The 27,848-nt window shown below is 44.2% G+C and overlaps 1 protein-coding gene across 2 annotated transcripts in view; it reads right to left on the bottom strand.

Moving 5' to 3' along the window:
• FAM171A1 (family with sequence similarity 171 member A1) overlaps positions 1 to 10,961 on the bottom strand; it is a 292,982-nt gene extending 282,021 nt beyond the window's left edge. The window contains exon 1 of one of the 2 annotated variants that reach the window (XM_033931205.1): positions 10,552 to 10,961. In XM_033931205.1, the coding sequence (XP_033787096.1) occupies positions 10,552 to 10,672 (121 nt within the window). In that variant the 5' untranslated portion in view covers positions 10,673 to 10,961. The remainder of the gene's footprint in view (positions 1 to 10,551) is intronic. The other variant, XM_033931204.1, reaches the window with a different exon arrangement.
• Positions 10,962 to 27,848: the final 16,887 nt, after the last annotated feature.

Raw genomic sequence — 27,848 nt, 5'->3', positions numbered from 1 at the left:
AAGACCTAAAGGATTTTAATGTACAAAACCGTGAAAGTAGTTTTTAGCACCAGCTGGCACGCTGAATGCTCTGCGCTTGCTCCCGACGCTCAAAGAGTTGCTATGAGCATTGGGAGCAGCGCAGAGTATTCAGCGCGCCTGCCCATACTAATAACCGCTTTTGCAATTTTGTAAAAGGAGGGGCTAATTATGCTACTGAATTAAGGGCTCTGGTAGAGACCCATTTACAAATAAGCAAAGACACTTTATTAATTTGGAAATATTAATTGGGAAGAATACATACTTTGTAAACAGGTCTCTGCCAGAGCCACTAATGTAAATATAAAATATAAATATTTCAGCTGATGAGGACCCTCAAGCTATGTCAGCTTCCTCTGAATATGGCCAGGGGTCCCTTTTGCCAAGCTTGACAGGCAGCAGCAGCATCCCTGAGTCACAGATGCTGGCATCTCAGCAACTGCTAGGCCTGGTGGAGGGAAGTTCTAGTCACCTTTGGAGGAGGTCCTCAGCTGACGGTGCGTGGGGATCCCCACCAGCCACAGCAAGGGTCAGCAAGTACTTCAGCACTAGAGATATAAAAGCAGAAATGCATTTCCTTTTCTTTTGAACACAATACAAAGACTTTTGCTATATACATTTCCCAAAGCTAACATATTTCAATAAATTCCTTTTTTTTTTTTTTAATACCTTTGTTGCCTGGAGATTTATTTATCCATCAAGTTTCTCCCAGTTTCTCTTTTTTTCTGCTTTCCTGTCTTCTGCAAATTTTTGTTCAAGCAGTTGCTGTCCATTGGTTCCTTGTACCATGTCCAGCATTTCTCTCTTCTCTCTCTTTCCTCTCCCCTCTTTTTCCCCTCCCCATTCCTGCACAGCATTTCTTCTTCTCTTCTCCACGCCCGTGTGTAAATATCTCTCTCTCCCTCCCTCACTGTCCATCATCTTTCTTTCCTTCATTCTCTCCCTTGCTGCAATGGGAGTGAGGAAAGAGAGGGGTCCAGGGTGCATCTCTCCCATCCCCTCTACTGCCACATCCAACATTTCTCCCTCTTTCATCCCCCGGACCATGTGCAGCATCTTTCGTCTCTGCCCACCAGCCCCATGCCCAACAATTTCTCTTTCTATCACCCCTCTCTAGCACCATGTCACATCTCTCCCACCATTCCCTTCATCACCATGTCCAACATTCCTCCGTCTTGCATCCTTTTCAATCTGTCCCACTGTTCCCTCTTCACCACATCCAACATTTCTTCCTCTTGTCTTTCTCTTCCCCATGCATCTCTACCTCACTCCTCTCCCTCCCATGCCAAACAATTCTCCTCTTTCTTCCACCCCCTGTGCACAATCTCTCTTTCCATCTCACTCACACACCTATGCCCAACAATTTGCCCTTTCTATTCTCTCCCCCACCTCAGCATCTCTTTCCCTCCCTCCCTCCTATATCCCTAGTTTGTGCCCCCTCCCTTCCTTCTGTGTCCAAATGCGCTCCCTCCCTCCCTCCCTTTTGTGTCCCAAGTTTGTGTTCCCCTCCCTCCTTCCAGGCTTTGTTCCAAGTTCGTGCCACACCCATGCCCAACAATTTGCCCTTTCTATTCTCTCCCCCACCTCAGCATCTCTTTCCCTCCCTCCATCCTATATCCCAAGTTTGTGCCCCCTCCCTTCCTTCTGTGTTCAAATGCGCTCCCTCCCTCCCTTTTGTGTCCCAAGTTTGTGTTCCCCTCTCTCCTTCCAGGCTTTGTTCCAAGTTCGTGCTCCAACATGCTCCCTCCTTTATTCCAAGTTCAAGTTCCTTAGAACTCTCTCCCTTCCTTGGCCCAATGTGCATGTGCTCATTTGCTCACTCCCACCCTCCTTTCTGTGGCCCAACTATTTCCATGCCACTCTCCCATGAGACTGTAATAGAGCCATCCAGGTCGGCCGCCTCCTTTCTGCTTTCCAGCTGCACTTACTTCTTGGCAGGGCCGTGTGCCACAGTTCCTGCATGCTACACATGGCTGACCCGAAAGCCTTCCCTCTGATGTCAGCTCTGATGTCAGAGGGAAGGCTTCCGACTTGTGGGCGGTGTTCCAGGAGCGCGACATGCTGCTTTGTGGAAGGGTCAAGTGTGGCTGGAGGACAGGAAAAGGAGGTGTATTACTGAGGTAGCATTTGAGCCCCTCGAGGTGCCTCCATCCCTGCGGGATCCCCAGAGGGGGACCCCGCAGTTTCAGCAGGACTCCCGTCATCCCTGTTCTCGTGCAGCTCTCTACTTTCCATTCTCATTGCCAGCACAGCTCTGCTACAGGCTAGCTTTATGGGGTCTATGACCTTTGAGGCTATGCAGGGCACCATGAATGAGGAGGTGGTAATGCTATAGTGGGATGCCACCCTATATCCTTCCACATAATGTGGGCCAGGAAAAGAGGGGAGTGGGGGGTATAATGCTGCTGGTCAGAGAATGGATGAGAAAGAAGGGGGTATTTGGTAAAAGCAGAGAGTAAGAAGGATGTGCTAGAGTCACCCTTAATAAAGGAGGGGGCATTGTGCTAAAGTTGTTACCACCAAATGAAGTGACAATTTCCAATTTTGCAGAAGGCACTAGAGTCAGTGCTAACTTAGCTCCCCACTGAGCAAGCACTTATTCGGTAACTGCAGGAGTTTTAGCAGGTGGGCTGGCACACAGTGGGTTGATATGAATGAACACCTCTAAGTTCACTGATTTTCTCCTTTGGGATTTTCAGTCTGAGAGCAAGAAGCACCATGTGCAAATGTAGCCCTAGGGGCTGTGGAGCAACTGATTGCTAAGCTTCCAAGGTTTGTGCATTCAGGTGCTGGAGCAGATCATAGGGCCTTTCTGGATGTGGAACTGGTCTGTGAGCTCTAGATATGAATGGTGTCTGGGGCTCTGGGTTTATTTTAAATGTGCCTGCTTAACATTCAAGATCTTGCATGACATCCTTCCCCCTTTAATTCCCCTGTCTTGGAATTCTATAAGATCTGATATCACCAGATCTATTCAAAAATTTAAATTGTCCTTTTCAATGTCGAAAGGCGTTATCTACATTGGCAAACTAGGGAAAGCTCTACTTTTCAAAATTACTGAGTTGTGGAATTTTTCTTTTCAACTGCGTGATCTGGACTCTTTCCAAATATTTCGAAAACCATCTGAAAACTTGGCTATTTTCAAAGCTGTAAATTCCGCTCCTTTCCATACTATTCCAAACTCATATTGTACTTGTACTCTTTTCTAATTTTTTGTAAACCGTGCCAAGCTCTATTGTTATAGAAAAAATACGGTATAGAAGCCTAAGGTTTAGTTTAGAATATGATCCTTGCCAGGAAGGGTGGGGATAAAAATTTTGAAATGTAAAATGAATCTGTTTAGAAAGTATGAGGGATGGGTGTGCCTAGATTGCAGGGGAGGGGCACAGATCAAGGTTGAGAGGGAACCCATTGGCGGAAGGAATTAATAAAGGTCAAGGCTGGTTAAGTCAGGAGGAAGTAGAGAGCAGAGAAGTATAGAAAAGGGGGTTGGAGTAGGAATGGGGGACAGGAGGTGATTTTAAGCATCCTACCCTAAAACAAAAAAGTCAAACTGCATTGAAGTGAGGGAAAAATCTAATAAGAAAAGCAGGAAGAAGACATTACGGTAGGGAGAGACTGAGAAAGAAGATGGTCTAAGAGAAAATAAAGTGCATAGTGTGCATAGGTTTGCTAGGGAAGAGAGACTATTGAGGACTGGATGGGAGGGGGAGAATATAGGTTGTATAGATGGACCAGGATGGACTGGAAGGCATATAGCATGAGTGTGGTATAGATGGTCTGGGAGTAGGATGGTAAACTGTGGCGATGAATTGGGGTTGGGGTGAGAAGGAAGACGGATGGGACTTAAAGTGCCACCGCTAGCATTTCTTTTACCCATAAGTCCTCCCTGTTTGGCACCACCTGCTCTGCTTTTAATTTAAGGACAGCCTTGCCAGTTGTGTTCATAACCCACCATGCTTTAATTTCCTTGATATGCACTTAGTAATCTGTGATGAGTTGAGCACTCCCAATTATTTTGAAAAGTTGGCTCCTTTGCAGACCACTAATGCGGTATATGTGATTCTATGTTGCTGTTAGAAATTACATGTGGGAAGACAACTTGTGGCTTACAGATCCGCATGTTAGAGCGCAAGAGCTGTCTCAAAAGAAAGGTGAAATGAAACTTTTTTAGCACAAGACTGCAAGAGCCAGGAAACCAGTGAAGCTCAGTTTCATTGTATCAATCTACGGCTAGAGATATAAAAATCATGTGGCATCAGCTTTTTTTTGCAAATGAAAAACTACAGTATAAAGACATTGGGATCCCAGGAAGCTGATGTAACAATGAACTAAAAATCTGTATTAAATTTTAACAGAACACTGGATGCAATAAATTAATGAGACACATAAAAAGAAATGTGTGCTAAATGGGAATTAGACAGTGAAATCTGTATTAAAAAGAACGTAAATGCTATCAAAAGTCAAGAAACAGGAAAATGCTAGGATAGGACATAACCACTTCAAATGGGAAGCAATGTCCTGCAGAGAACTGGTAATTCTGTAACTGTGCCCTTATAAATAGGAGTTCAGAGGGCACCTGTGCTTATTCTATACAGGAACGCAGATGCCTACTTTCATTTATTATTATTCATGATTTTTTTTTCTTTTTGCATAAATCAGCATAAATATAAATACAAGCCTATAATTTAGGTATACAAACCGGTGAAAGTGCTTGTACCTAAATACAGACATAGGCAGTGGAACGCTTTTTTGTTGGGGGAGCGCAATCTCCCCCACAGACCCCGCCCTCATAATAGTACTAATTGTAATACCATTTTTTCCATTCATTTTTCATATACAGCTCTCATTCCGTATACATGGGGGTTAGGTGCAGAGACGGCTCACGAATAGGGAAAAATCACAAATAATTGGGCTGGCTCTGACCCACCCCCGCCTCCCTCCTGTGTCCCTGGACCTTACATGGTGGTCTAGCAGTGAGGCGGGGCAGGAGCGATCTTCCTATGCTCCTGCCCCGTGCAAAGTTGTCATCAAAATGGCTGCCGTGAGTTCATGTTGTAGTCTCGAGACTACAACGGGAACTCACGGCAGCCATTTTGATGATGGCTCTGCACAGGGCAGGAGCATAGGAAGATTGTTCCTGCCCCACCTCACCACTAGACCACCAGGTAAGGTTTGGGCAGTCTGCAAAAAGAAAAAAAAAAATCGTGAATAATCAAATTTGCAAGTAGGGAAACCGCGAATCCAGAGGGAGAGCTGTATACACCCACAATATAATCTTATTAACAACACATAATGGTTAACTACAAAATTAAACTACACAAAGCACACTGTATGTTTGTCAACATTCATTCCTACCAGAACACCTGGCCTTGGTCACACATGCAGATACAAATACAGGACCACAAACTAAAAGTACTAATATATACAAACAAAACCCTAAGATGCAAGACTCTGCATGCAGTACAACCGCAGAGAAATAGAAACAAATGTATTTCTTCCTAAACAGTGCAAAATATAGACAGCAGATGTAAATTCTGAAAACTGACACAATTCAATCACTAAATGGAAAATAAAATCATTTCCCCTAATTTTGTTGTCTGGTGATTTTGGTTTTCAAAGCATCTTTCCCAGACTCTGGCTGTACTTCCTTATTTCTGTCTGTGCTCTTAACTGTGTATCCAGGGCCACCTTATCCATTTGCTGTTTTTCTCTCCTTCACTTTATGCCATTCATCCATCTTTAGCATTAACTTTTAACATTAAACTTTCTTCCATTTTTCTGCTTTCTTCTCAAAATCTATTTTCCAAGCCTTCCCTTCCCTTCCCATCTATTCATATGTACCTTCTCCTCCCTCTTTCTTCTCCCCTACTTCCATCTATCCATAAGAAGCATTTATTCTTATCTCTTCCCTGCCGCACCCATTGTTGGGTACCATCTCCTCCCTCTGTCTTCCCCTTCCCCCCTAATATGGTCTGGCATCTTTCTCCTCTCCTTCTCATAGCCTGGAATCTCTCTCCTCTCCCATGGTCCGGCATCTCTCTCCCCTTCCCTCCCTCTTCCCGAGGTCTAACATCTCTCTCCTCTTCTTTCTGCGGTCTATCATCTCTCTCTTCCCTTCCATTCTGTGGTCTGACATCTCTATCTCTCCTTCCCATTCTAGTGGTCTGACATCTCTCCCTTCTTTGAGTCATCTATCCTCCCTCCCAGTATAATATTTCTCTCTCCCTCCTCTCCACCACAATCATGTCCAACAATTCTCCTTCTTTCTTCCTTTCTCCATATACATCATCTCTCTTCCCCTCTCATGCCACACACTATGTCCAACAATTCTCCATTCCTTTTCCCTCCCCCACCAGCAGCATTTATTTCTCTCCATTCCTACTACCCCACCTGTGCAGCATCTCTCTTTTCCTCCTTTCCTAACCACCCCCCCGGCCCATGCATTTGTCCTTCCCAACCCACTCCCAGTACGTGCAGTATCTGACTTTCCTAACCCCCTGAGCATCTGTCCTCCCAACTTTTCCAACTCCCTATCTCCAGGCAGCGTAGATGAAATCATCATCTTGCCATTGACCTGCCCTGGAAGTCTTCTTTCAGCAGTAGTCCACCTATGCAGAAACAGGAAATTGCTGCTGAAAGAAGACTTCGAGGCAGGCCAATGGCAAGACGCTATCTCATCGACACTGCCCGTAGATTTAAAAAAACAAACACCGGGGAGGAGGTAGGTATGTGGGAGAGTTTGGGAGTCGGGAGTCAAGAGTTGAAAGCCGAAGAAAGAGGTTGTGCGGCAGGGTCCCGCTAGGGGGGAAGGAAGGAAATACCGTATATATGCGCATATAAGTTAATCCGAATATAAGTCGAGACCCCCATTCCCCCCCAAAAGGAGGAAATATGGTTGACTTGAATATAAGCCGGGTGGCTTAATATTCAAGTGCCCTGCTCTGGCAGGCTCTGCACCCAGCCCCCTCCCTGCCAGGCAGTAAACCCAGCCCCCCTCCTCCTCCATCAGGCTCTGCACCCAGCCTCCCTCCCTGACTCTGCACCCAGCTCCCTCCCTGCCCCTGACAGGCTCTGCATCCAGCCCCCCTCCCACCCTGGCTCTGCACCCAGCCCCCTTCCTCCCCTGTCAGCCTCTGCATCCTGCCCCCCCTTCCTGCCATGTCTGTCCTGTATGTTATCTGCCGATCCCTGGTGTTTCACGCTCCTGCCCTCCTGCTATCCCAATCGTCTGTGGCTGCTGCGAGCTCTTTCTTCAGCCGCTGAGCAGTACCGAGCAGGAGTGCGCTTTGGCGCTGTTGCTCGGTGCTAAGTGGCTTCCTGACTGGCTCCCGTGACTTCTCGAATTCGGAGCCAGTCAGGAAGCTGCTCAGTGCCAAGCGGAAGCGCCAAAGCGCACTCCTGCTCGCTATTGTACAGCGGCTGAAGAAAGGAGAGCTCACCGCAGCCACCAATGACCGGGTTAGCAGCGAGGCAGGAGCGCGAAAAGCTCGCTCCTGCCCGCTTCACCTCCAGGGGTGAAGGAAAGGTTCCGCAATAAGCTGAAAGTAATACACTGAGCTAAAACTTTGTGCATTTTGTTGCAAAGCAAATAAGTCCATAGGTAGTGGTTAGCATGCAGTTCATGACAACTGAATTAAGATTAGCACAGTGCTTTACTTCCCACTCAGAGCAAATTTTGTTTGTGCACAAAAATCTTTGCTACATTAGACATTATCTCAGAGCAGAAAAACATCTATGCTACCTCCAAAGAAAACCACTACAGTGGAGTTGAGGTGTGGCCTAGCGTTGGTTAGAACTGCTGTCTCAGCACCCTGAGGTTACAAGTTCATTCCCAGCCTGATCCTTGTAATTCTGGGCCAAGTCAGGCCCCAATTCTATGAAGTTCTCCTAAAGTTAGGGGATGACACAGGCACCGATTTTATAAAATCTTAGGCACCCATTTTAGAATCACACTTAGCTTAGATGGCGTTCAGAATCCCAACATTTAGGTGTCACCAATCTATACTAAGGTTTTCTGTGCCTAACCAACTGCACCTGATTCACAAAGAGATGCCTAACTTTAAAACACGCCCCTAACCATGCCCAGTTTTAGTATAGGCACTTTGGACTAGGCACCTACTTTTTGCAGAATTGAGTTTTTCGAGTTAAGCGACCAACTTTCAATTAAGTCCAACTAAAGCTGATTGTGAGGTGTTGAGCGTCAATATAGACACTGACTGAGCCTATTGCTCAATTAGATTAGGCACCAATATTGGCGCCTAACTTTGGGTGGACTTTATAGAATCAGGGCCTTAATCCCTTCATTGCCCCAAGGACAGATAGGGAAAATACTTGCGTACCCGACTACTATCCAGTGTATTGCATTGGGTGAATCTCTTAATGAAAAAAGGTGGTTAATAAATCCCAGTCAACAATAAATAAATACACTACAGACAATGGCGTAGCGAGGTTGAGAGGCACCAGGGGCGGCGCCGCCCCTCCCCTGCCCTCTTCTCTGCCCCCACCCCCACCCTTCCCCGTCCTCGCCTGCCTCTTTAACCTTTCCGGCGCAAGCAGCAACCCCAACCTGCTGCTTGTGCCAGCGTTGGCTCTTCCTCTGATGTCACTTTCTAGGGGCGGGTCCAGGAAGAGCGCGAGCAGCAAGTTGAGGTTGCTGCTCTTATCAAGAATGTTACAGTGGTACAAGGGAAGGGGCATGCGCGTGGTAGTGGGGGGAGGGGCAAGGAAGGAGCGGAGGGGGGCAGAGAGGAGGACGCTCAGGGCAGACAGCCGTTGCCCCCCCCACCACTATGTCACCGACTACATAACAGTTTATTATAATGGCCTGTAGATGGGGTAAATGCATGATGACAAGGGGCACAGGTTCCCATTGAGTCCAGTCTGAAATTCTGGTACCCCATTCATTTAGTGACACTCACCATTGGAATCACTGTGATCACAAAAGGGTTTAGAGTAGCTAGAGCGGTGGTCTCAAACTCAAACCCTTTGCAGGGCCACATTTTGGATTTGTAGGTACTTGGAGGGCCTCAGAAAAAAATAGTTAATGTCATTAAAGAAACGACAATTTTGCATGAGGTAAAACTCTTTATAGTTTATAAATCTTTCCTTTTGGTCTTAATAATAATCTTCTAATTTATAGCTAAAGAGACATATGATCGAGAAACTCTTTTATTTCACTTTTGTGATTATGATAAACGTACCGAGGGCCTCAAAATAATACCTGGCGGGCTGTGAGTTTGAGACCACTGAGCAAGAGGCTCTCCTTTTTTCTGAACTTTGGTGGTATTTACCAATTCTCCCAAGTGTCATTGATTTGGACCCTTAAAACTGAATCCATCAGACTCAGTAAATAAAAGGAGAGAGGAGGGTAAGTTTTGAATTGTGGCAGTGAACTGAGTAGAGAAGACTTGACTGCTTCTAAACGGCTAGAAGCATATCTAATTGCCCAAGTCTGAAAACTGCAGCTGCCCAACTACCATCAACAGGCGGCTTTTCCACGGTTTAAAACCAAGTCACCCTTTCTGTGATGATATGAAAAACAGCAAGGAGAAATACAGCACCGAGCCTCAAAGACCCGGATCTTTTCATTGCCAAGAATAATGGAACAGCCCTGTGAGAGAAAAAAAATAAATCAGAGATCACTAAAAAAGTCACAAAGTGGCAGGAAGCTGAACCCACTTTCACGTACTGTGTGGCTGGTTTTCAAATTCAATTACGGTACATCACACTTTCATGCCACAACTGAAATAACGACGATTCGTGCAAGGAAATTTTGCATTTCCGTAAATGGTATCAAGGCTGCATTTTCCCTACATCTGAAGTGGAAAATCCTTACTAGCTACAGGAGGTGGTTTTTTTTAAACATTAGGTCGTTGCTGTGATTTCTGTGCAAAATAACAAATGTGTGTGTGTGTGTGTGGGGGGGGGGGGGGAGCAGGAAACACGCTGAAATAATTTTGATATCCTGGAAAACGGAAGAGACGGTGTGATTGCTCCGGCGCGAGAGCACGCTCCTTTTATTCGCGCGCAGTTGCAAGCGTGGGGGGGGGGGGGAGGAACCACAAAGCCGCAGCGATAAACAAAGGGAAGCGGAGAGGCCGCGGCTCCCGCAGCCATAGGAAACTTTGCGGATGCGGAGCGGCGCCGCAGGACCCTCGGCTGCAAAGGACACCGAGGAGGGAGGGGGCGCAGCATCCGCCCCCCATCTCCGCTGGATCAACTTCCACTCCAGTCAGAGCGCGGCAATCATCGCTCCCCCCCCCCCCCCCCCGGTGAACCCTACTTCTCAATCTGCAGACCTTCATCCCCCTTCCGTCTGCACAGGGAGGGGGTGTTTATAACGGGGACTGGAAGCAATGTGGCAGTGGCAGCAGCAGCGCAGTGACAGCCCCTCCCCCAATCGCAGCTCGACACCCCCCCCCCCCCAGGTCCACTCCTCCCCGTAACTTTTCTGGGCGCATCCTCTCCTGCGGTGGTGGTGGTGGTGGTGGTTGCAGCTCCCCCCTCCCCTCCGCTTTCCCTTCCACTGACCTTCAGCCACCGGCGCGGGGCTCTTCGTCTCCCGCAGACTCTTGCCCAGAGCTTTCCGCTCGTTGCAGCCCAGCAAGCAGAAGACGAGGAGGAGGAGCGCCGCCGCCGCCCCCCCGCTCATGTCCGCTCCGGCTCCAGCACCGGCGCCGGTACCGCTAACAGCAGCAGCCAGGGGAAGGAGACGTGCAGAGCGCTGCTGCTCCTCCCGCAGCCGCCTCCATGCTGCTCCCTGGTGCACTGCTGCAATCTCCTTCCCTCCCTCCCCTCCTCCTCCTTCGACCGCTGCTCCTTTGCTCCGTATTGTAACTCCTCTGCCGCTTCCCTCGATCTCTTCTCTACAGCCGTTTTATTTATTTATTTATTTTTTTTTTAACTCCCTGGAGGAATCACAGCGACTTCAGCGAGCTTTTAACTCTTGCGAGCCCGGGACGGGCATGGAAACGCAGGACAAGGGCGCCCTCCGCCGGCTCATCGCTGGTAGAGCAGCTTCCAGGGCCCATGCTTTTTCAGCATCATCCCGGCGGGGCTCCCTGCTCTACCGTTTTATGGGAGGGAGGACTTTGTGCATTTATTTTTCAGTTGCTCCTCTTCTTGCTTTTGTGTAGCCAGCTCCTTAAATTATTTTTCAAAGAGTTTATGGTGGAGATTCTGGATGGCATCTACTGTGTTGATATTGTTTGGACAATACAGCTTCCAGTGCCTCTGGTACCCAAACCTAGGCTTCACTCCCCTGATTTGCATTAACTAATTAAAGCATATTAGTAACAGGGCCTTAATAAGGGTAGTCAGTTATCTAGGGCAGTAGTTCGCAACATAGTCTGTAGGGCAGGGGTCTCAAAGTCCCTTCTTGAGGGCTGCAATCCAGTCAGGTTTTCCCCAATGAATATGCATGAGATCTATGTGCATGCACTGCTTTCAATGCATATTCATTGGGGAAATCCTGAAAACCCGACTGGATTGCGGCCCTCGAGGAGGGACTTTGAGATCCCTGCTATAGGGCATATCCAGCCCTTAGGGCAGGGGTAGGGAATTCCGGTCCTTGACAGCCAGTATTCCAGTTGGGTTTTCAGGATTACCCCAATGAATATGCATTGAAAGCAGTGCATGCAAATAGATCTCATGCATATTCATTGGGGAAATCCTGAAAACATGACTGGAATACGACTCTCGAGGACCGGAGTTCTCTACTCCTGCCTTAGGGTTTTCAGGCTATCCATAATTAATATGCACAAGATAGATTTGCATGCACTATCTCCTCGGTATGCAAATCTATCTCCTGCATATGCATTATGGATATTCTGGAACCTAACTGATTGGGTGTGCCCCCAGGAATGGGTTGAGAAGAACTGCCCTAGGCAAAGCTTCAATTAATTTTATACTCATAGGAAGCTAGCATCAACACCTCAAGACTTGATGTCAAATTTAATACTGTTTATGAAAAGATATATTTGGATATCATTTTTTTTAATTAAACTTTATTTTGTGACTATACACATAATGAGAGCAATTTCCAAAAACCATTACCAAAGGCAAATGAGCTATTTTAAAACTGCCTGTTCTTTCTGCAGGTAAAGCTACTCTCTGATGGTTCTTTGAGTCTGGGTAGCTGTCAAAATTTATTTTGCTTTGCTGCTGCCCTAGGCAATGCCTAAGTTGCCTAATGTTTGGACCAGTGCTATTTAATTGTAATTAAGTACATAAGGGTCAATATTCAACCAAAGCAATCAGCAATTCCCAGTCACTGTGACTGAAATATATCTGGATATTCAGTGCTGATATAGGGATAGTGGCCAGTGCTGAATATCTGGATAGACTGATCAGTCAGGGCCAGCATTATAGGGGTTACAAACAGAGCACTTGTTCTAGTCTTCCATGCAAGAAAGGGCCCCAAGCCTGCCTCAAACTCAAGGCAGTACACCCTGCTGGCAGGCTTTGGGTCCCCTTTGAAAATTTCTACCTTGGGCCTCAGCTTGGCTAACCCTGGCCCTGGTGCCAGCACTGTCCAGATGGTAGTGACTCACTAAATTTGGATGGATAACTGGATAAAGTTAGGTCAGCCGTTTTGCTGTCATTACTATGGGCTCCTTTTACAAAGCCGCGTTAGCGGTTTAACGCGCATAATAGCGTGCGCTAAACTGCCGGCCACGCTAGACGCTAACGCCAGCATTGAGCTGGTGTTAGTTCTAGCCATGTAGGGCGGAAACTGGCTGTCGGACAGATGCCAGAGGGTGGTGGTTAATGGAAGTCGCTCGGAGGAAGGAAAGGTGAGTAGTGGAGTCCCTCAAGGTTCGGTGCTGGGGCCGATCCTGTTCAATATGTTTGTGAGTGACATTGCTGAAGAGTTAGAAGGAAAAGTGTGCCTTTTTGCAGATGATACCAAGATATGTAACAGAGTAGACACCAAAGAGGGAGTGGAAAATATGAAAAAGAATCTGCAAAAGTTAGAGGAATGGTCTAATGCCTGGCAGCTAAAATTCAATGCAAAGAAATACAGAGTAATGCATTTGGGGATTAATAATCAGAAGGAACCGTATATGCTGGGAGGTGAGAAGCTGATATGCATGGACGGGGATAGGGACCTTGGGGTGATAGTGTCTGAAGATCTAAAGGCGAAAAAACAGTGTGACAAGGCAGTGGCTGCTGCCAGAAGGATGCTGGGCTGTATAAAGAGAGGCGTAGCCAATAGAAGGAAGAAGGTGTTGATGCCCTTGTACAGGTCATTGGTGAGGCCCCACTTGCAGTATTGTGTTCAGTTTTGGAGACCGTATCTGGCGAAGGACATAATAAGACTTGAAGCGGTCCAGAGGAGGGCGACGAAAATGATAGGAGGCTTGCGCCAGAAGACGTATGAGGAAAGACTGGAAGCCTGGAATATGTATTCCCTAGAGCACAGTTCTTCAACCGCCGGTCTGCGGACCGGTGTCGGTCCGCAGGAAATTTTTGCCGGTCCACACAGGACCGGCAAGATTGACTCATTTCAACTTCCTGCCGGTCCGCGCAGGACCGGCAAGATCAGCATTGGAAGCGTGCGCTGGGCCGGAGAGATCTTGGGGAGCCTCCGACAGTGGCTTTCTCCCCTCTCTTCAGCTCTCCTTTACCTCCCAGCGCAGCGATTCACGAAGGCAGCCTCGAGGCTTTTGCTGAGTCGCGGCTACCTCTGATGATGCAGCTTCCTCTTTCCTCAGAGGCGGCGCGACCCAACAAAGGACCCGAGGCTGCCTTCGTGAATTGCTGCGCTGGGAAATAAGAATAGCTGCTGGGAGGGGAGAAAACCACTATCAGAGTCTGGGAAGCTGCTGGGCAGGGGAAAAAAGGGACAGCTGCTACTGGAGAGGGAGAAGGAGAGATGCATCTGGGAAGGGAGGAGGGAAAGGAATCTGGGAAGCTGCTGGGCCAGAAAAAAAAAAGGACAGCTTCTACTGGAGAGGGAGAAGAAGGAGAGATGCTTCTGGGAGGGGAGGAGGGAAAGGAATCTGGGAAGCTGCTGGGCTAGGAAAAAAAAGGGACAGCTGCTACTGGAGAGGGAGATGGAGAGATGCTGCTGGGAGGGGAGGAAGGGAAGAGAGTTACTGCTGGACAGGAGGAGGAGGGAAGGGAGAATGAAAAAAGGAAGGAAACAGCTAGGCAGAGAGATTAGAGGAGGGGAAGGGGAGACACAGGTATGAGAAAGTAGAGAGATTGATGATAGGAAGGGGTCAGCAGAAAAATAAGCAGAGGGACAACGATGATAGATCTGATGTAGGAGAGATAAAAATGAAGAGAGCAGTGAAGATGGAATGAATCATGTAAAAAGGAGAGAGGGGCACAAGCTGGATGGAAAGGGGAGAGGGACATAGAAAGAAGACAGATACCATATGGAAGGGGCAGATGCTGGATTGAAGTGACAGAGAGAGCATACGCTGGAAGGAAGAGTGAAAAAAAGATTGAAAGCAGAAACCAGAGACGACAAAAGGTAGAAAAAAATAATTTTATTTCTATTTTGTGATTAGAATATATCAGATTTGAAATATATATCCTGCTAGAGCTGGTGTTAGACATAACTGGGGACTGCAAAACCCAGGCAGTGCTTCTTTAGCTTCCAGCTGGCTTAGGGCGCTCTCTGACCAGGGGGCAGTTGCCCTAGTTGCACTCCCCTAAAACTATTCCTGTCATGTGTTACTTCAGTATTCTGTTAGCATGATATTTCTGTGTAGCATTCTGTAATAATTTGGCTTGTTCAGTTTTCTTGATAGTAGAGGGGATATATGTTAAGGGGAGGGGAGACAGGGGTTTTGTTGATCCTTGCTTTGAATTATTTGTATTTATAAAATGACAATTCTACAGAATATTGTTTCTTTTTATACTTTAATAAAATACATTCAATATAAAATCATAACTGAGGCTTGTGTGGATGGGATCAGATGATTTGTGGGGACCGAGCTCGCGGAGATGGGGCAGAAACGGGGTTTTTAAATTTTAGTCCTAGTAGTTTGCCGGTCCACAAAATAATTCTTTTTTTTCTGCCGGTCCACGGGTGTAAGAACACTGCCCTAGAGGAAAGGAGAGACAGGGGAGATATGATTCAGACGTTCAAATACTTGAAGGGTATTAACGTAGAACATAATCTTTTCCAGAGAAAGGAAAATGGTAAAACCAGAGGACATAATTTGAGGTTGAGGGGTGGTAGATTCAGGGGCAATGTTAGGAAATTCTACTTTATGGAGAGGGTGGCGGATGCCTGGAATGCGCTCCCGAGAGAGGTGGTGGAGAGTAAAATTGTGACTGAGTTCAAAGAAGCGTGGGATGAACACAGAGGATCTAGAATCAGAAAATAATATTAAAAATTGAACTAAGGCCAGTACTGGGCAGACTTGCATGGTCTGTGTCTGTATATGGCCGTTTGGTGGAGGATGGGCTGGGGAGGGCTTCAATGGCTGAGAGGGTAGATGGGCTGGAATAGGTTTTAACGGAGATTTCGGCAGTAGGAATCCAAGCACAGTACCGGGTAGAGCTTTGGATTCTTGCCCAGAAATAGCTAAGAAGAAAAAATTAAAACTGAATCAGGTTGGGCAGACTGGATGGATTATTCGGGTCTTTTATCTGCCGTCATCTACTAAGTTACTATGTAAAACCGCTTTGTAAAAGGAGCCCTATATCTAGATTGTTATTGGGTTACTGGACTAAATATCGCTGCTAACTAGATAACTTAGGGGCTTACTCTTGTTCCACCCATGGACTTCCCCAGCGCTTTCCAGATCGTGGGAGGACAAACTGCAATGATTTTCAACGGCAGTCTCTGGATAGTGCAGCTGAAAAAACATATTTGACCTCATTCCCAGTTTGGTCATATATGTGTATAAATGAGGTTTTGTTTTGTCTTTTTTTAGTCTTCATTTATTAATAGAATCATACAACAATTAAACCATAAGGGGAAAAACATCCTTCATAACATTAGAAGGCAAAATGGATCAACAAAAATGTATAAAGTGCAAAATACATAGAGCAGATAATACAATTTATGAGAAGACCTGATAAACTTGAAGAAATGGAGTAAAGTAGGTTAAGATTATAAATTCACTGAGATAAGTAGTCTTTTAACAGGCAATTTGTTGTTATCTTTTCTGGCAAGTTTTTCTTTTCTAGCAATATGACATTCATATCTATAAGTAAAACAAGTTAAGTTCCACCATTTGTCAAATGATAATTGCGACAAATCATTCCATGAAGAACATATAATTTTTAAATCAATGGTTATAAGCAGATCTAATAATTGACACTCAGTACTAGATAAAATATGTTGGAAACATACCTCCTCTTTCACGAATGCGGATTTTAGCGCCGGCAACAGCGGTAACTGCTACAATGCTCATAGAATTCCTATGAATGTCGAAGCAGTTACCGCCGCTGTCGGCGCTAAAACTGACGCTATGCGTTCGTATAAAAGTATTTTCCAAAATAATTATTTTGTAAGTAAGAGATGTTGAGATATGTGGTATAGCACTGATTGTTACCCAGATTTCAAACCAAAAATTGTGGGAAAAGACAAACTCAAAAATAAGATGTTTGATATTTCCTATGCATTTTGAACGAGTATGTCTGAAGATTTATCAGTTATTGAACATCAAGATGAGTGTGAGTGTGGCACTTTGTCTCTTGGATAGCATGAACAATTTTGAGCTGGGGATGGGATGTCAAGATGTATATCTTTTGCATGCAGAAGTACTGCCAGTGCATTAGTGGCATCTGCCTGCTAGTAGATCCATGAAAAACAAACAGTGTTTTCTGAAGGTCTGGCATCCCTTCATTATGTCAAAGTGAAATGTTGAGTGTTGTTACAGTTTGTGTGACTCCGAATTAGCAGTGTAATGTTAAATGGAAGCGATGTTTGGGGTGGGAGAAGTTATTACCTTTGACTTTCTGAATAGAAGATTTCAAGTAGTCTAATGCATCAAGTAGCAATAAAAAGATTGAACATAAAAGGGTTTGGGCAGGTTCCTAGAGGAAAAGTCCATAAATGAGAATTAGCCTGGTAGTTTAAGGAAAATCAGTGCTTGTATCTAGGAGTGAGGCATTAAGTAGGGATCAACTCTGTGGGAACTGCCAGGGATTTGCTGTTCACCCTGAACTGGGCACTGTTGTAGACAGGGTGCTGGGCTCAATGAATTTCTAATCTGACCCAGCATGACATGTTTTGTTTTCTTATGTACTTTGAGATTGGTTAATAAAAATAATTGAATCCTGTGATTTAAAAAGTGACACAAAACTGGATTTCAGATTAGGCAGAGGAACCTCCTATAAGGAGGTGGTAGTTTATTGTATTCGATATGCTGCCTTTCCCGACAAACACTGCAAAGCAGTCCACAGTCATAGCTTATATTTTCATTATAGAATGGGTAAAAAATGACATTCGTAAATCTTACATCACTTGCTTAATACCTGTTGCATTTGAATCTAGATTTTTAGTGAAGACTCAGGCTCTTCTAGCTAGTTACTTTACTAGTAAAGAGATGGAAATGAAAAACATCTCCAGGAACAGCAAAATGCAAAGTCCTCGTCCCTCACTGAACTATTTTACTCCAGCATATTTAAACTCCTCCATGCCTACTAACTGAGGACTTGTTCTGCCAGTTTAGCGCCACCTGCTGCCAGGCAGCTAAACTGTGCTATCAGTGAGGAAGTGCTTATCATTATCCCACCCATTTCCTCAGAAACCCTTTGTGAGAACATCTGTGACACTTACTCAGGACCCCATCCATACTTTCATCATCTGAGGTACAGTCTCTTCTACCCAATTTGGGGGCCTCACTGACATCATACATGAGTTTTGGAGATCCCCCTTCTTTGAACCATTTTTGTTGTGTATCAGGGGACAAGTGCCTCCAGGACCCCAGGCATTGAACAGTGCAGTCTTGTTGGGTGTGTTGGTACCTGTTGATGACAGCCAGTGAGGTATGTCTTGAATGGATGGAGATGGTGGAGTCTCAGTGGTATAGAGAGAGGACACAAAGTCTTATGTCTCTATCTGAGATATCTGGCAGGAGAAGGTCAGTGTGCAACGAAACGGGAAGAATTATGAGTGAATTTTTTCTTGCTACTTTAATGCTGAAGAGTCCTCAAACGTTCAATATAGAAACTCTATGGGAGGCTAATGCAACTTTCTGTAAAAATTCAGACTTTGTTCCACCATTATCAAATATCTGGGACTCTATTCAAGTTATATTGGACATAGTTAAAACTGAAACATGAATGCGGGATATGAGGATAGAATCAAAACATGAAACAAGTAATTTTATTCTGATGAAGAAGAGTAGGAATATGTATGGGAAGATACAAAATTTGGAAAATGCGATCCAGGAATGTGCATCTGATTAATTTCCAAATTACTGACTAGATCAGCTTATGAGGTAGTTAAGATATCAAAAATGCATTACCTCTCACAAAGAAAAAAAATGTCTAATTGCTGAAAGTCATTGGCTGGAGCTGCCCTTTGATAATTTGGATATAACTCATTTCCTGGAAAAGTCAGCATTTAAACCCACCCATCCAATAACTAGTCAACAAAAATATAACATAAATACATAAAACCAGGTTTGTCTACCGCTTAGATAACCTTGATGGGTGGTATATAAAAAATATAATAAACTTGAACCTGACATACGCAGCGCAGTCCATGCTCAAAAGAGTTTACAATCTAGTCAGGACAGACAAATTGGACAAGAAAGTACATCAATATACTGTGCTCAGGTGGGGGAATTAACAGAGGGAATGATAAGACAGATATTGGTGCTTAGAAGGTGATTGGAGTTTGAAATTGAAAGCAGCTTCAAAGATTTGGGCTTTGAGTCTGGATTTGAATACTGCCAGAGACAGCCTTAACATACTGAGTCAGGCAGTTTGTTCCAGGCATACAGTGCAGCAAAGTAGAAGGGATGGAGTCTGAAGCTGGTTGTAGAGGAGAAGGTTACAACAGATAAGAGAGACTTATCCAATGAGTGGAGTGCCGGGGGGGGGGGTGTAGTGTGGGGAGAGGAGAGAAACTGAGGAACTGTGGAGCGAATACACTTGTAGGTCAATAAGAGGAGTTTGAACTGTATGCAGAAACGAATAGAAGCCAATGAAATTTCTTGAAGAGAGGGGTAATGTGGGCATAGAGACATTGATGGAATATGAGGCATGCAGCAGAGTTAGTGGAAGGCCAGTGAGAAGCAGATTGTTGTAATCTAGGTGAGAGGTGATGAGGGTCTTAGCCGTGTGCTCAAAAAAGAAGGGTCAGATTTTAGTGATATTGTAGAGAAAGAAACAACAGGTTTTGGCAGTCTGTTGGATAAGTGAACAGAAGGAAAGAGATGAATCAAAGATTACCCCAGAAGCATAATGGGGGAAGAAGAAAGATAAGGTGTATCAGGGGACAAGATAAGATAGGTGGAAAGATAAGGAGCTCAGTCTTAGCCAAGTTTAATTTTAGATGGTAGTGAGCCATTCAGGTACCGAGGTCAGACAAGCAGGTTGAAACCCAAGACTGAATGTCTGTTGAGATTTCAGGTAGAGAATGATGGGGAAAAAATTTGTCTCAAGTTTCAAGTTTATTAATAAATTTGATAAATCGCCTATTAGAATCACTAAGTGCCCTGTCCCCACAAGCTTGGTCTCTTTCCTCACAAACCATCTGATTCCATCCACACAAGCCTCAAATACTGAACTTATTAAAGTAAAATAAAGAAACAATATTCTGTACAATTGTCATTTTATAAATCAAATTTCTGGCTGCCAAACTAGAGAAACAGATTTTCAGCTGGCAGGGCTTTGTTTATAAATGTTCATCAACGCAACTAATATACTACTTTATCCTAAAGCAAAAAAAAAAGAAAAGAAAGACTTTTTTTCTCTCTTTGTTGTCTGGTTTCTGCTTTCCTCATCTTCTCCTCATTCAGTTCCTTTCATCCACTCTCTGCCTTTTCGATGCCTCTTCCATATGCTGTTACTGTGGCTCTCTCTTCCATCTCTCCTCCCCCCCATTAGTCTGGCACCCATCTTTTCCCTCCTCTCCCCCCCCACAGTCTGGCATCTCTCTTCCCCATTTCCCTTCAGCATCTTCTCCCCACTATCCACTTCTCTTCCCCATTTCCCTTCAGCATCTTATCTCCACTCTCTCTTACCCATTTCCCTTCAGCGTCTTCTCCCCACTCTCTCATCCATTTCCCTTCAGTGTCTTGCCCCACTTTCCACTTCTTTTCCCAGTTTCCCTTCAGTGTCTTCTCCCCACTCTCTTACCCATTTCCCTTCAGCGTCATCTCCTCACTCTCCACTTCTCTTGCCCATTTCCTTTCAGTGTCTTCTCCCCACTCTCCCCCATTTCCCTACAGCATCTTCTCCACTCTCCACTTCTCTTCCCCATTTTCCTTCAGCGTCTTATCCCCACTCTCCACTTCTGTTCCCCATTTCCCTTCAGCGTCTTCTCCCTACTCTCTCTTGCCCATTTCTCTTCAGCATCTTCCCCACACTCTCCACTTTTCTTCCCCATTTCCCTTCAATGTCTTCAGCCCACTCTCTCTTCCCCATTTCCCTTCAGCGTCTGTTCCTATCAACCCCCCTCTCTCCACTTACCTTCAGCGTGCGCAGTCCAGCAACCTCCCTCCCTCCCGATTAAAACACACAGGGCTAAATTTGGTGTAGCCATGTGTGTTTTAATTTTCTTTTGTTTCCCCCATTGATTGCTATGGAGCTGATAGAAATGAGGCAATGTAATGAATCAAGTATGGTTCAGCATTTTTTTCTTTTTGCACATAGTTCTAAATGGGGTACAGCAGAGAGAGTACCCCATCTAGAACTTTGCATTTTGCTGTTCCTGGAGATGTTTTTCTATTTCCATATCTTTACTAGTAAAGTAACTAGCTAGAGCCTGGGTCAGCACTAAAAATTTAGATTCAAATGCAAGAAGCTGATGGCATATTACCTAACCCTCCCTGATCAAGGGTTAGTATGAACTGCCAAGGAAAATATAGAAACAAGATGATAGATAAAGGCCAAATGGCCCATCCAGTCTGCCCATCCGCAGTAACCATTATTTCTTCCTCTCTCTAAGAAATCCCACGTGACTATCCCAGGCTTTCTTGAAATCAGACACATTCTCTGTCTCCACTACCTCTACTGGGAGACTGTTCTACGCATCTACCACACTTTCTGTAAAAAAAAAAATTTCTTAGATTACTCCTGGCGAAGCTTGAAGAATTGTCTGAAATTTGGGCTGCAAAAACCCAAGGGAACAGTACAGTTTAGGGGGTGAAGAACCTATATGCACAACAGAAGAGCAGGACTTGGGTGTGATTGTATGTGATGATCTTAAGGTAGCCAAACAGCTATCAGAAAAACACCTTTGCATCACTTTTTAAATGACAGGATTTCAATTATTTTTATAAACCAATCTTAATGTACATAAGAAAACAAAACATGTCATGCTGGGTCAGATTAGAAATTCATTGAGCCCAGCACCCTGTCTGCAACAGTGCCCAGTTCAGGGTGAACAGCAAATCCCTGGCAGTTCCCACAGAGTTGATCCCTACTTAATGCCTCACTCCTAGAGACAAGCACTGATTTTCCTTAAACTACCAGGCTAATTCTCATTTATGGACTTTTCCTCTAGGAACCTGCCCAAACCCTTTTATGTTCAATCTTTTTATTGCTACTGGATGCATTAGAATACTTGAAATCTTCTATTCAGAAAGTCAAAGGTAATAACTTCTCCCACCCCAAACATCCCTTCAATTTAACATTACACTGCTAATTCTGAGTCACACAAACTGTAACAACACTCACCATTTCACTTTGACATAATGATGGGATGCCTGAGTACCCCAGGAGACAATCAGGGAAACAGTGTGGCTCCAGCAACTTTATGTGGGAAGATCAATGTAGGAAAGTACCTGGAATTGTATGCGGAAGGTAGTTGTTTGGGTGAAGGTGAGGGTCTATGCACTACTGGCCATGCGCTAATGGCAATCTTAGCACTTGTATATAATTACCAATCATCCAAAAAAATCCCATTGAAATGACTAATGGTCTATTCTTCTTGTAGGGTAGGAAAAGCCTCAGAAACAGAGCTCCTCACCTCTCCAGGTAAATAATTTTACTGTATCTGCTCCATTCATAAATACTTAAATGTCTCTATCTTATCTCCCCTCTTCTCCAAAGTATACATATTGAGGTCTTAAGTCTGTCCCCATAAGCCTTAAAACGAAGACCACACGCCATTTTAGTAGCCTTCCTCTGGACTGACTCCATCCTTTTTATATCTTTTTGAAGGTGCGGCCTCCAGAATTGTACACAATATTCTAAAAGGTCTCACCAGAGTCTTATACAGGGGCATCAATACCTTCTTTTTCCTACTAGCCATATCTTTCCCTATGCACCCAAACATCCTTCTAGCTTTCACTGTCACCTTTTCAACCTGTTTGGCCACCTTAAGATCAAATATTAATCATCATCATTAGAATACATCCATAAATATATATATTCATATAAAAAAGTAAATGTAGAAATCAATACATGTACAGACAAAATCAATAAATGGATAATTGAATGTACTCTAAATGCATATCATGTGTAAACTTTTATATATATATCCAAACTGTGTAATAAATTATGGATGATAATATCACTAATACCATCCACAAGGGAAAACATCCCATATCCTGTGAATCTTCTAATAAAAGAGATGCAAGACAATCTTGTAACTCTAAAATGGATGTATAGCCAGGGATAAACTGTGAACAAAAATGTATTTTAAAAAACAATATTTAGAGAGGCAACATAAAAATAGAACAAAACAGGAATAAACCTATTATTTAAAATAATTCCATTGTTTAAATTCTAACTGCACCTAAACCACGAGGCAGATGACATTAAAACACCTCTAATTTACATCACTCTGATACAAGAAGGCTAAAGAAATATACAAGAGCAATAGAAACAATAAATAGTGATAGTTTCTAAAACTTAAATAAAAATATTAGCATACCTTCTCTTCTTCAGTTCCCTGTAAAAGCACGGGTACCAAAAATAAATCACGCTTGCTCACTCAACAATATATATTGTGCAGTAAAGCCTCATTCTCATGTTGGAAGAATGAATATTAATGAGGCAGAGACAGATGCCTGACAATAAAGTTACATTGTTTTGCTGATAGAATAGACATTAATAACACAAATATCTTGATGTCTTGCTTCAAAACAGAAGGTAATAAATACATAAGAACAGAGTTCCATTGTGCCCAGCAGTCCGCTCGCACGGCGGCCCAACAGGTCCAGGACCTGTGTAGTACCCCTCTATCCCCTTTTCCTTCAGAAAATTGTCCAATCCCTTCTTGAACCCTATTACCGTACTCTGTCCTATCACGCCCTCTGGTTTTGAATCAGTCCCCTTTCAGCTTTTCCGAATGCCCTCTGGTTCTTGTAGTTTTCGAAAGTTTGAAGAATCTGTCCCTCTCCACTTTCTCTATGCCCTTCATGATCTTGTAAGTCTCTATCATATCCCCTCTAATCCCCTTCTTCTCCAGGGAACAGAATCCCCAGTTTCTCCAGTCTCTCCGTGTATGAAAGGTTTTCCATACCTTTTATCAAACGCGTCGCTCTCCTCTGAATCCTCTCGAGTATCACCATATCCTTCTTAAGGTATGGCGACCAATATTGAACGCAGTACTCCAGATGCGGGCGCACCATCGCCCGATACAATGGCAGGATAACTTCTTTCGTTCTGGTTGTAATACCCTTCTTGATTATACCTAGCATTCTATTCGCTCTCTTAGTGGCCGCCATGCACTGTGCCGACAGCTTCATTGTCTTGTCCACTATTACCCCCAAGTCCTTTTCTTGGGTACTCTCAGTCAATAACATCCCTCCCATCGTATAGCTGTACCTCGGGTTTCTGCTTCCCATAAGCAATACTTTACATTTCTCTACATTGAACTTCATCTGCCATCTCGTCGCCCACTCCCCTAGCTTTATTCAGGTCCCTTTGTAATTCCTCACAGTCATCTTTAGTCTGAGCAGCACTAAATAGATTGGTATTGTCTGCAAATTTTATTATTTCGCACTTCGTCCCTGTTTCTATATCATTTATAAATATATTGAATAGCAGCGGTCCGAGCACCGACCCCTGCGGAACACCACTCGTGACCTCCTCCAGTCTGAGTAGTGGCCTTTTACTCCTACCCTCTGCTTCCTCCTCGCCAACCAATTTCTGATCCATCTGTGTATGTTTCCTTCCATCCCATGGTTCTTCAGTTTCCGAAGTAGGCATTGTGCATACGTGGCCTTCTTCCCTGCCCAACAAGAGCAGGCAGTGGGGACGTGGGCTAGGGTGGGCTTGGGGATGGGGCTAGAGGTTCGGATTTTCCGAAAGGAAAATCTGGCAACTCTACAGTTATAGCCTACACGTGTTTTACATTCAGGTACTCAAGTTATGGCTTGATCCAGTGGCTTAGAGGTCAGGCTGATGACAGTATTGATTAGGATTACAAGTTTTGGCTGTGGTTTTTTGTTGGCAGGTAGTTTTGTAAACTTTTTCTACTGTTTGAATCTGGCTTATTCAGAGGCCCAGTCTGCCTGGGATGTATGATGTTAAGGTTGTAAATTTATTTTCTATGCGATTCTATGGTCTTTGTGACATTAGGAACATTGAGATAAAGCAGCAGATTTCTGCGTCTCAATGGCCACGAATTTGGACTTGGAGGATGAGATATACGGCATCTGCATCTATGAGACAAACATGGTTTTTCTTGTTACATAGAGATTTTTGGACCCCAGTTCGATTACAGAAATTAGATAGCTCTAAGTCTAATAGATGCAGGCACTGTCACCTCAATTAGGGACATTGGATCATCTACTGTTATATTGTCTCTTGATACTTAAATTTTGGAGATCCATTTGGGGTCAAGTGAATAAATATTGGAAAATCCAGTGGCATTGACGTACGTTACTGTGCTATTTGGCATGTTAATGAGGGCTAAAAGCCAAATATCTTCTCATAATAACAAACTTCTCTTTATAATGATAGGGGTTGCCATACAACTTATTTTGAAGAACTGGAAAAACTGGGATCAGTTAAATTATACTTTCTGGTGTGAATCTCTATGCCACACTTTTAAAATGGAATGTATGATGGCCATACAACAGGGACATTATAGGAAATTTATGGATGTTTGGGAACCATTGACAAAATTCTGTAAGGAATGATAATTGATCTTATTTTTGGCCCTTTCAACATACTCATCCAGGGTGGGCAGGTGGAAGGGGAAATTGCACTATTATTTCAAATTGGGAAAGGTTATTGAAAGATTCTAAGGCTTTGTGTTTTCTTGTTAATTATTGGGTGAGTTAAAATGATTGCTCATGTATGTCTGTAAGATGAATGTGCTTTTCTTGGTATTATTATATGTATATATATTTGTGTTTTGCACTGTTGTTGTTTGGAAAATCAATAAAGATTTTTTTAAAAAAGTTTCTTAGCTATATGTGGATCAATGATGCTGGCAGCCACTTTGACCCTACTGCAACCTTTCCAGCTGGCTGCTACTCCAGATGCTAGAAACATTTAGGCTGTCCAAGCAAATTTCGAGACCACCCTAGCACTATGGGATGATTATGGAAAAGGGACAACAGAAGCCAGTTAGTTACAATCAAATGCATTGGCAAGTGAAAATCAAGGATTTTTGTGAGATACAACCACATAGATAAGAAGTGAGGGCAAACGAATAACTTAATATTTTTGTTTTAGATCAAGAACAGTTGGGGGCTTGGTGTCAGAATGGTTGAGACTGGGTATTCCAGAGAGCCCTGGAAAGGCTTTATGGACTTCATCTTGCGCTGAAATCCTTGTGAGTGGCAATTGTATTGATAGGGCTATAAGGAATGCATTGGGACAGGTTCCTACCACAGATAAATTTCCAAATGTCAATCCAGTCCTCTGTCAGAAATACTAGTAAGCCATTTGAAGGAGAACGATCCATGGCAGGAAGCTCATTCAGGTGACCTGGAAGGATTTTGCAACAGTAGTGGCATGGATTCCTGGGGCTCAGTGTTGGATGGTATGACATTATGGCATTGTGGTCTATAAGGGGATAGGTTGCTTTGCTCTTATCTTTCTTTTGAATTATGGTGTTCATGTCATTGCTTTTTAATTTAGTTGTTTGTACTCCACTTGAATGACTTGGTGTACCTAAGCAGTTAAGCAAATTTAATTAACCTGGACCTGTGTAAATGGTATATACTCGTAGGTAGTTAGACAAGTGGATTACTCGGCAAGGAGTATAGGATAAGGCTTGGGTGAGGAGAAAGAAGCCCAAAGCACCTATCTTTGATGTAGGATTGGGCTTATTCAGTAATAAAACTGAAAAGACCTTGAAAAAGGTCCTGGGGTTGCAGAAACACACAAAGAAAAAATCTGCCTCTTACCTCTTGGGAGGGGGGGGAAGGTATGACCATACTACTCCCCCCCCCAAACAAATAAGAGGTAGAGGAGGGATACTGGTGTGTTGATGTTATTACACAACAAGCTAGTCTTATCCAGCACATGTAATTCACTAATGTGTGTTGCCCTACTTCCTGGAGTATGCACAATGCTATCTGGTGGTGCTGGACAACAGTGGTCAGACAACAATAACAGAGATTGGACACACTGCCTCAGTGTTTCTGCCTTTGCTAGGCTGAATAATCAATGCAGGCAAGCACAGTGTCTTCAAGTGAACTGTGGTTCTGTTCCATATCCTGTTACATAATTGTGCTTTGTCCCCCCCCCCCCACCGTCCCTTCATGGATTGCAGTCTTATTAAGCATCTCTTTGAAACAGTGTCAGAAGTTTAAATTAAGGACCCCACAGAGCAGGATGGGGTGGAGGGGGGGAGAGGGAGATCTATCTCAGAGGGTACGGCAGTAGTTATAAGTGGGCCCCCCCCTTTCTCCTACACTGCAGGGGCTGAATGAGTGGAATTTACACCACTGCTTTGAAGTCAAATTCAGCCCACAGTCTGGTTTTCCATTGTAGTATACAGTGTATTTTTTATTCTGGAATTTTGTATTCTTCTGGGGACTTCATCAGAGCAGTATTTGCATAGTTATCCTTCTGATGTATTTATGATACATTAGAAATGCAGGGAAGCCTCAATTTGCATTTGTATGCTTTGCTTTGTCCTTTCATATATCTGCATAGGAAAAGCAGAGGTTGCTGTCTCACAGCGAGTATTTGCAGCAGTGACACACACACAGCATTTGTGCCCATATGGACAAAAAAAAAAAAAAAGGTTTTCTGCCCCGAACAACTGAAGGGCAGGAGGCTGCTTTCGGGCATCCCCTACCGGCTCTGCGTATGTGTGAGAGTCGCTCTTACAGCGTTTAATCGGACGGCAGAGTCGGGGATTATGAAGAACCTCCGCGTGAATCATTTGCATGCAAACTCTTTTAGTGCATGAATAGCTTTTTGAATCGGCCCAAAATCAGATTGGAGCAGAACCACATGGTCTTACCGATCCTCTTTAGTGCATCTAGGGGTTCCTTTTACTAAGCCGCATTAGGGCTTGAACACGCAGAATAGCGCACGCTACATTTGCCGCTGGCGTTAGTTCTAGAAGCGTAGCGTGCGGTAATTTCCTGCGTGCGCTAAAAACGCTAGCGCACCTTAGTAAAAGGAGCCCTAGACCTAAGTGCATTTTCAGTACAGTATACTGCCAATTCAGAGAGCATACTTCAACCAATTAAACTTTCACATGAAGGGTAGCATTAATTGCTCAGGTTGTTTTTGATTGCTGACCTGGGGAATATGCTTTTGTA

Source organism: Geotrypetes seraphini, chromosome 2 (assembly GCF_902459505.1).
Source record: "Geotrypetes seraphini chromosome 2, aGeoSer1.1, whole genome shotgun sequence".
In the NCBI taxonomy this organism is placed as follows: Eukaryota; Metazoa; Chordata; class Amphibia; order Gymnophiona; family Dermophiidae; genus Geotrypetes; species Geotrypetes seraphini.
The sequence above is the reverse complement of the archived record's forward strand: the minus strand, read 5'-3'. Positions and strand labels throughout refer to the sequence as shown.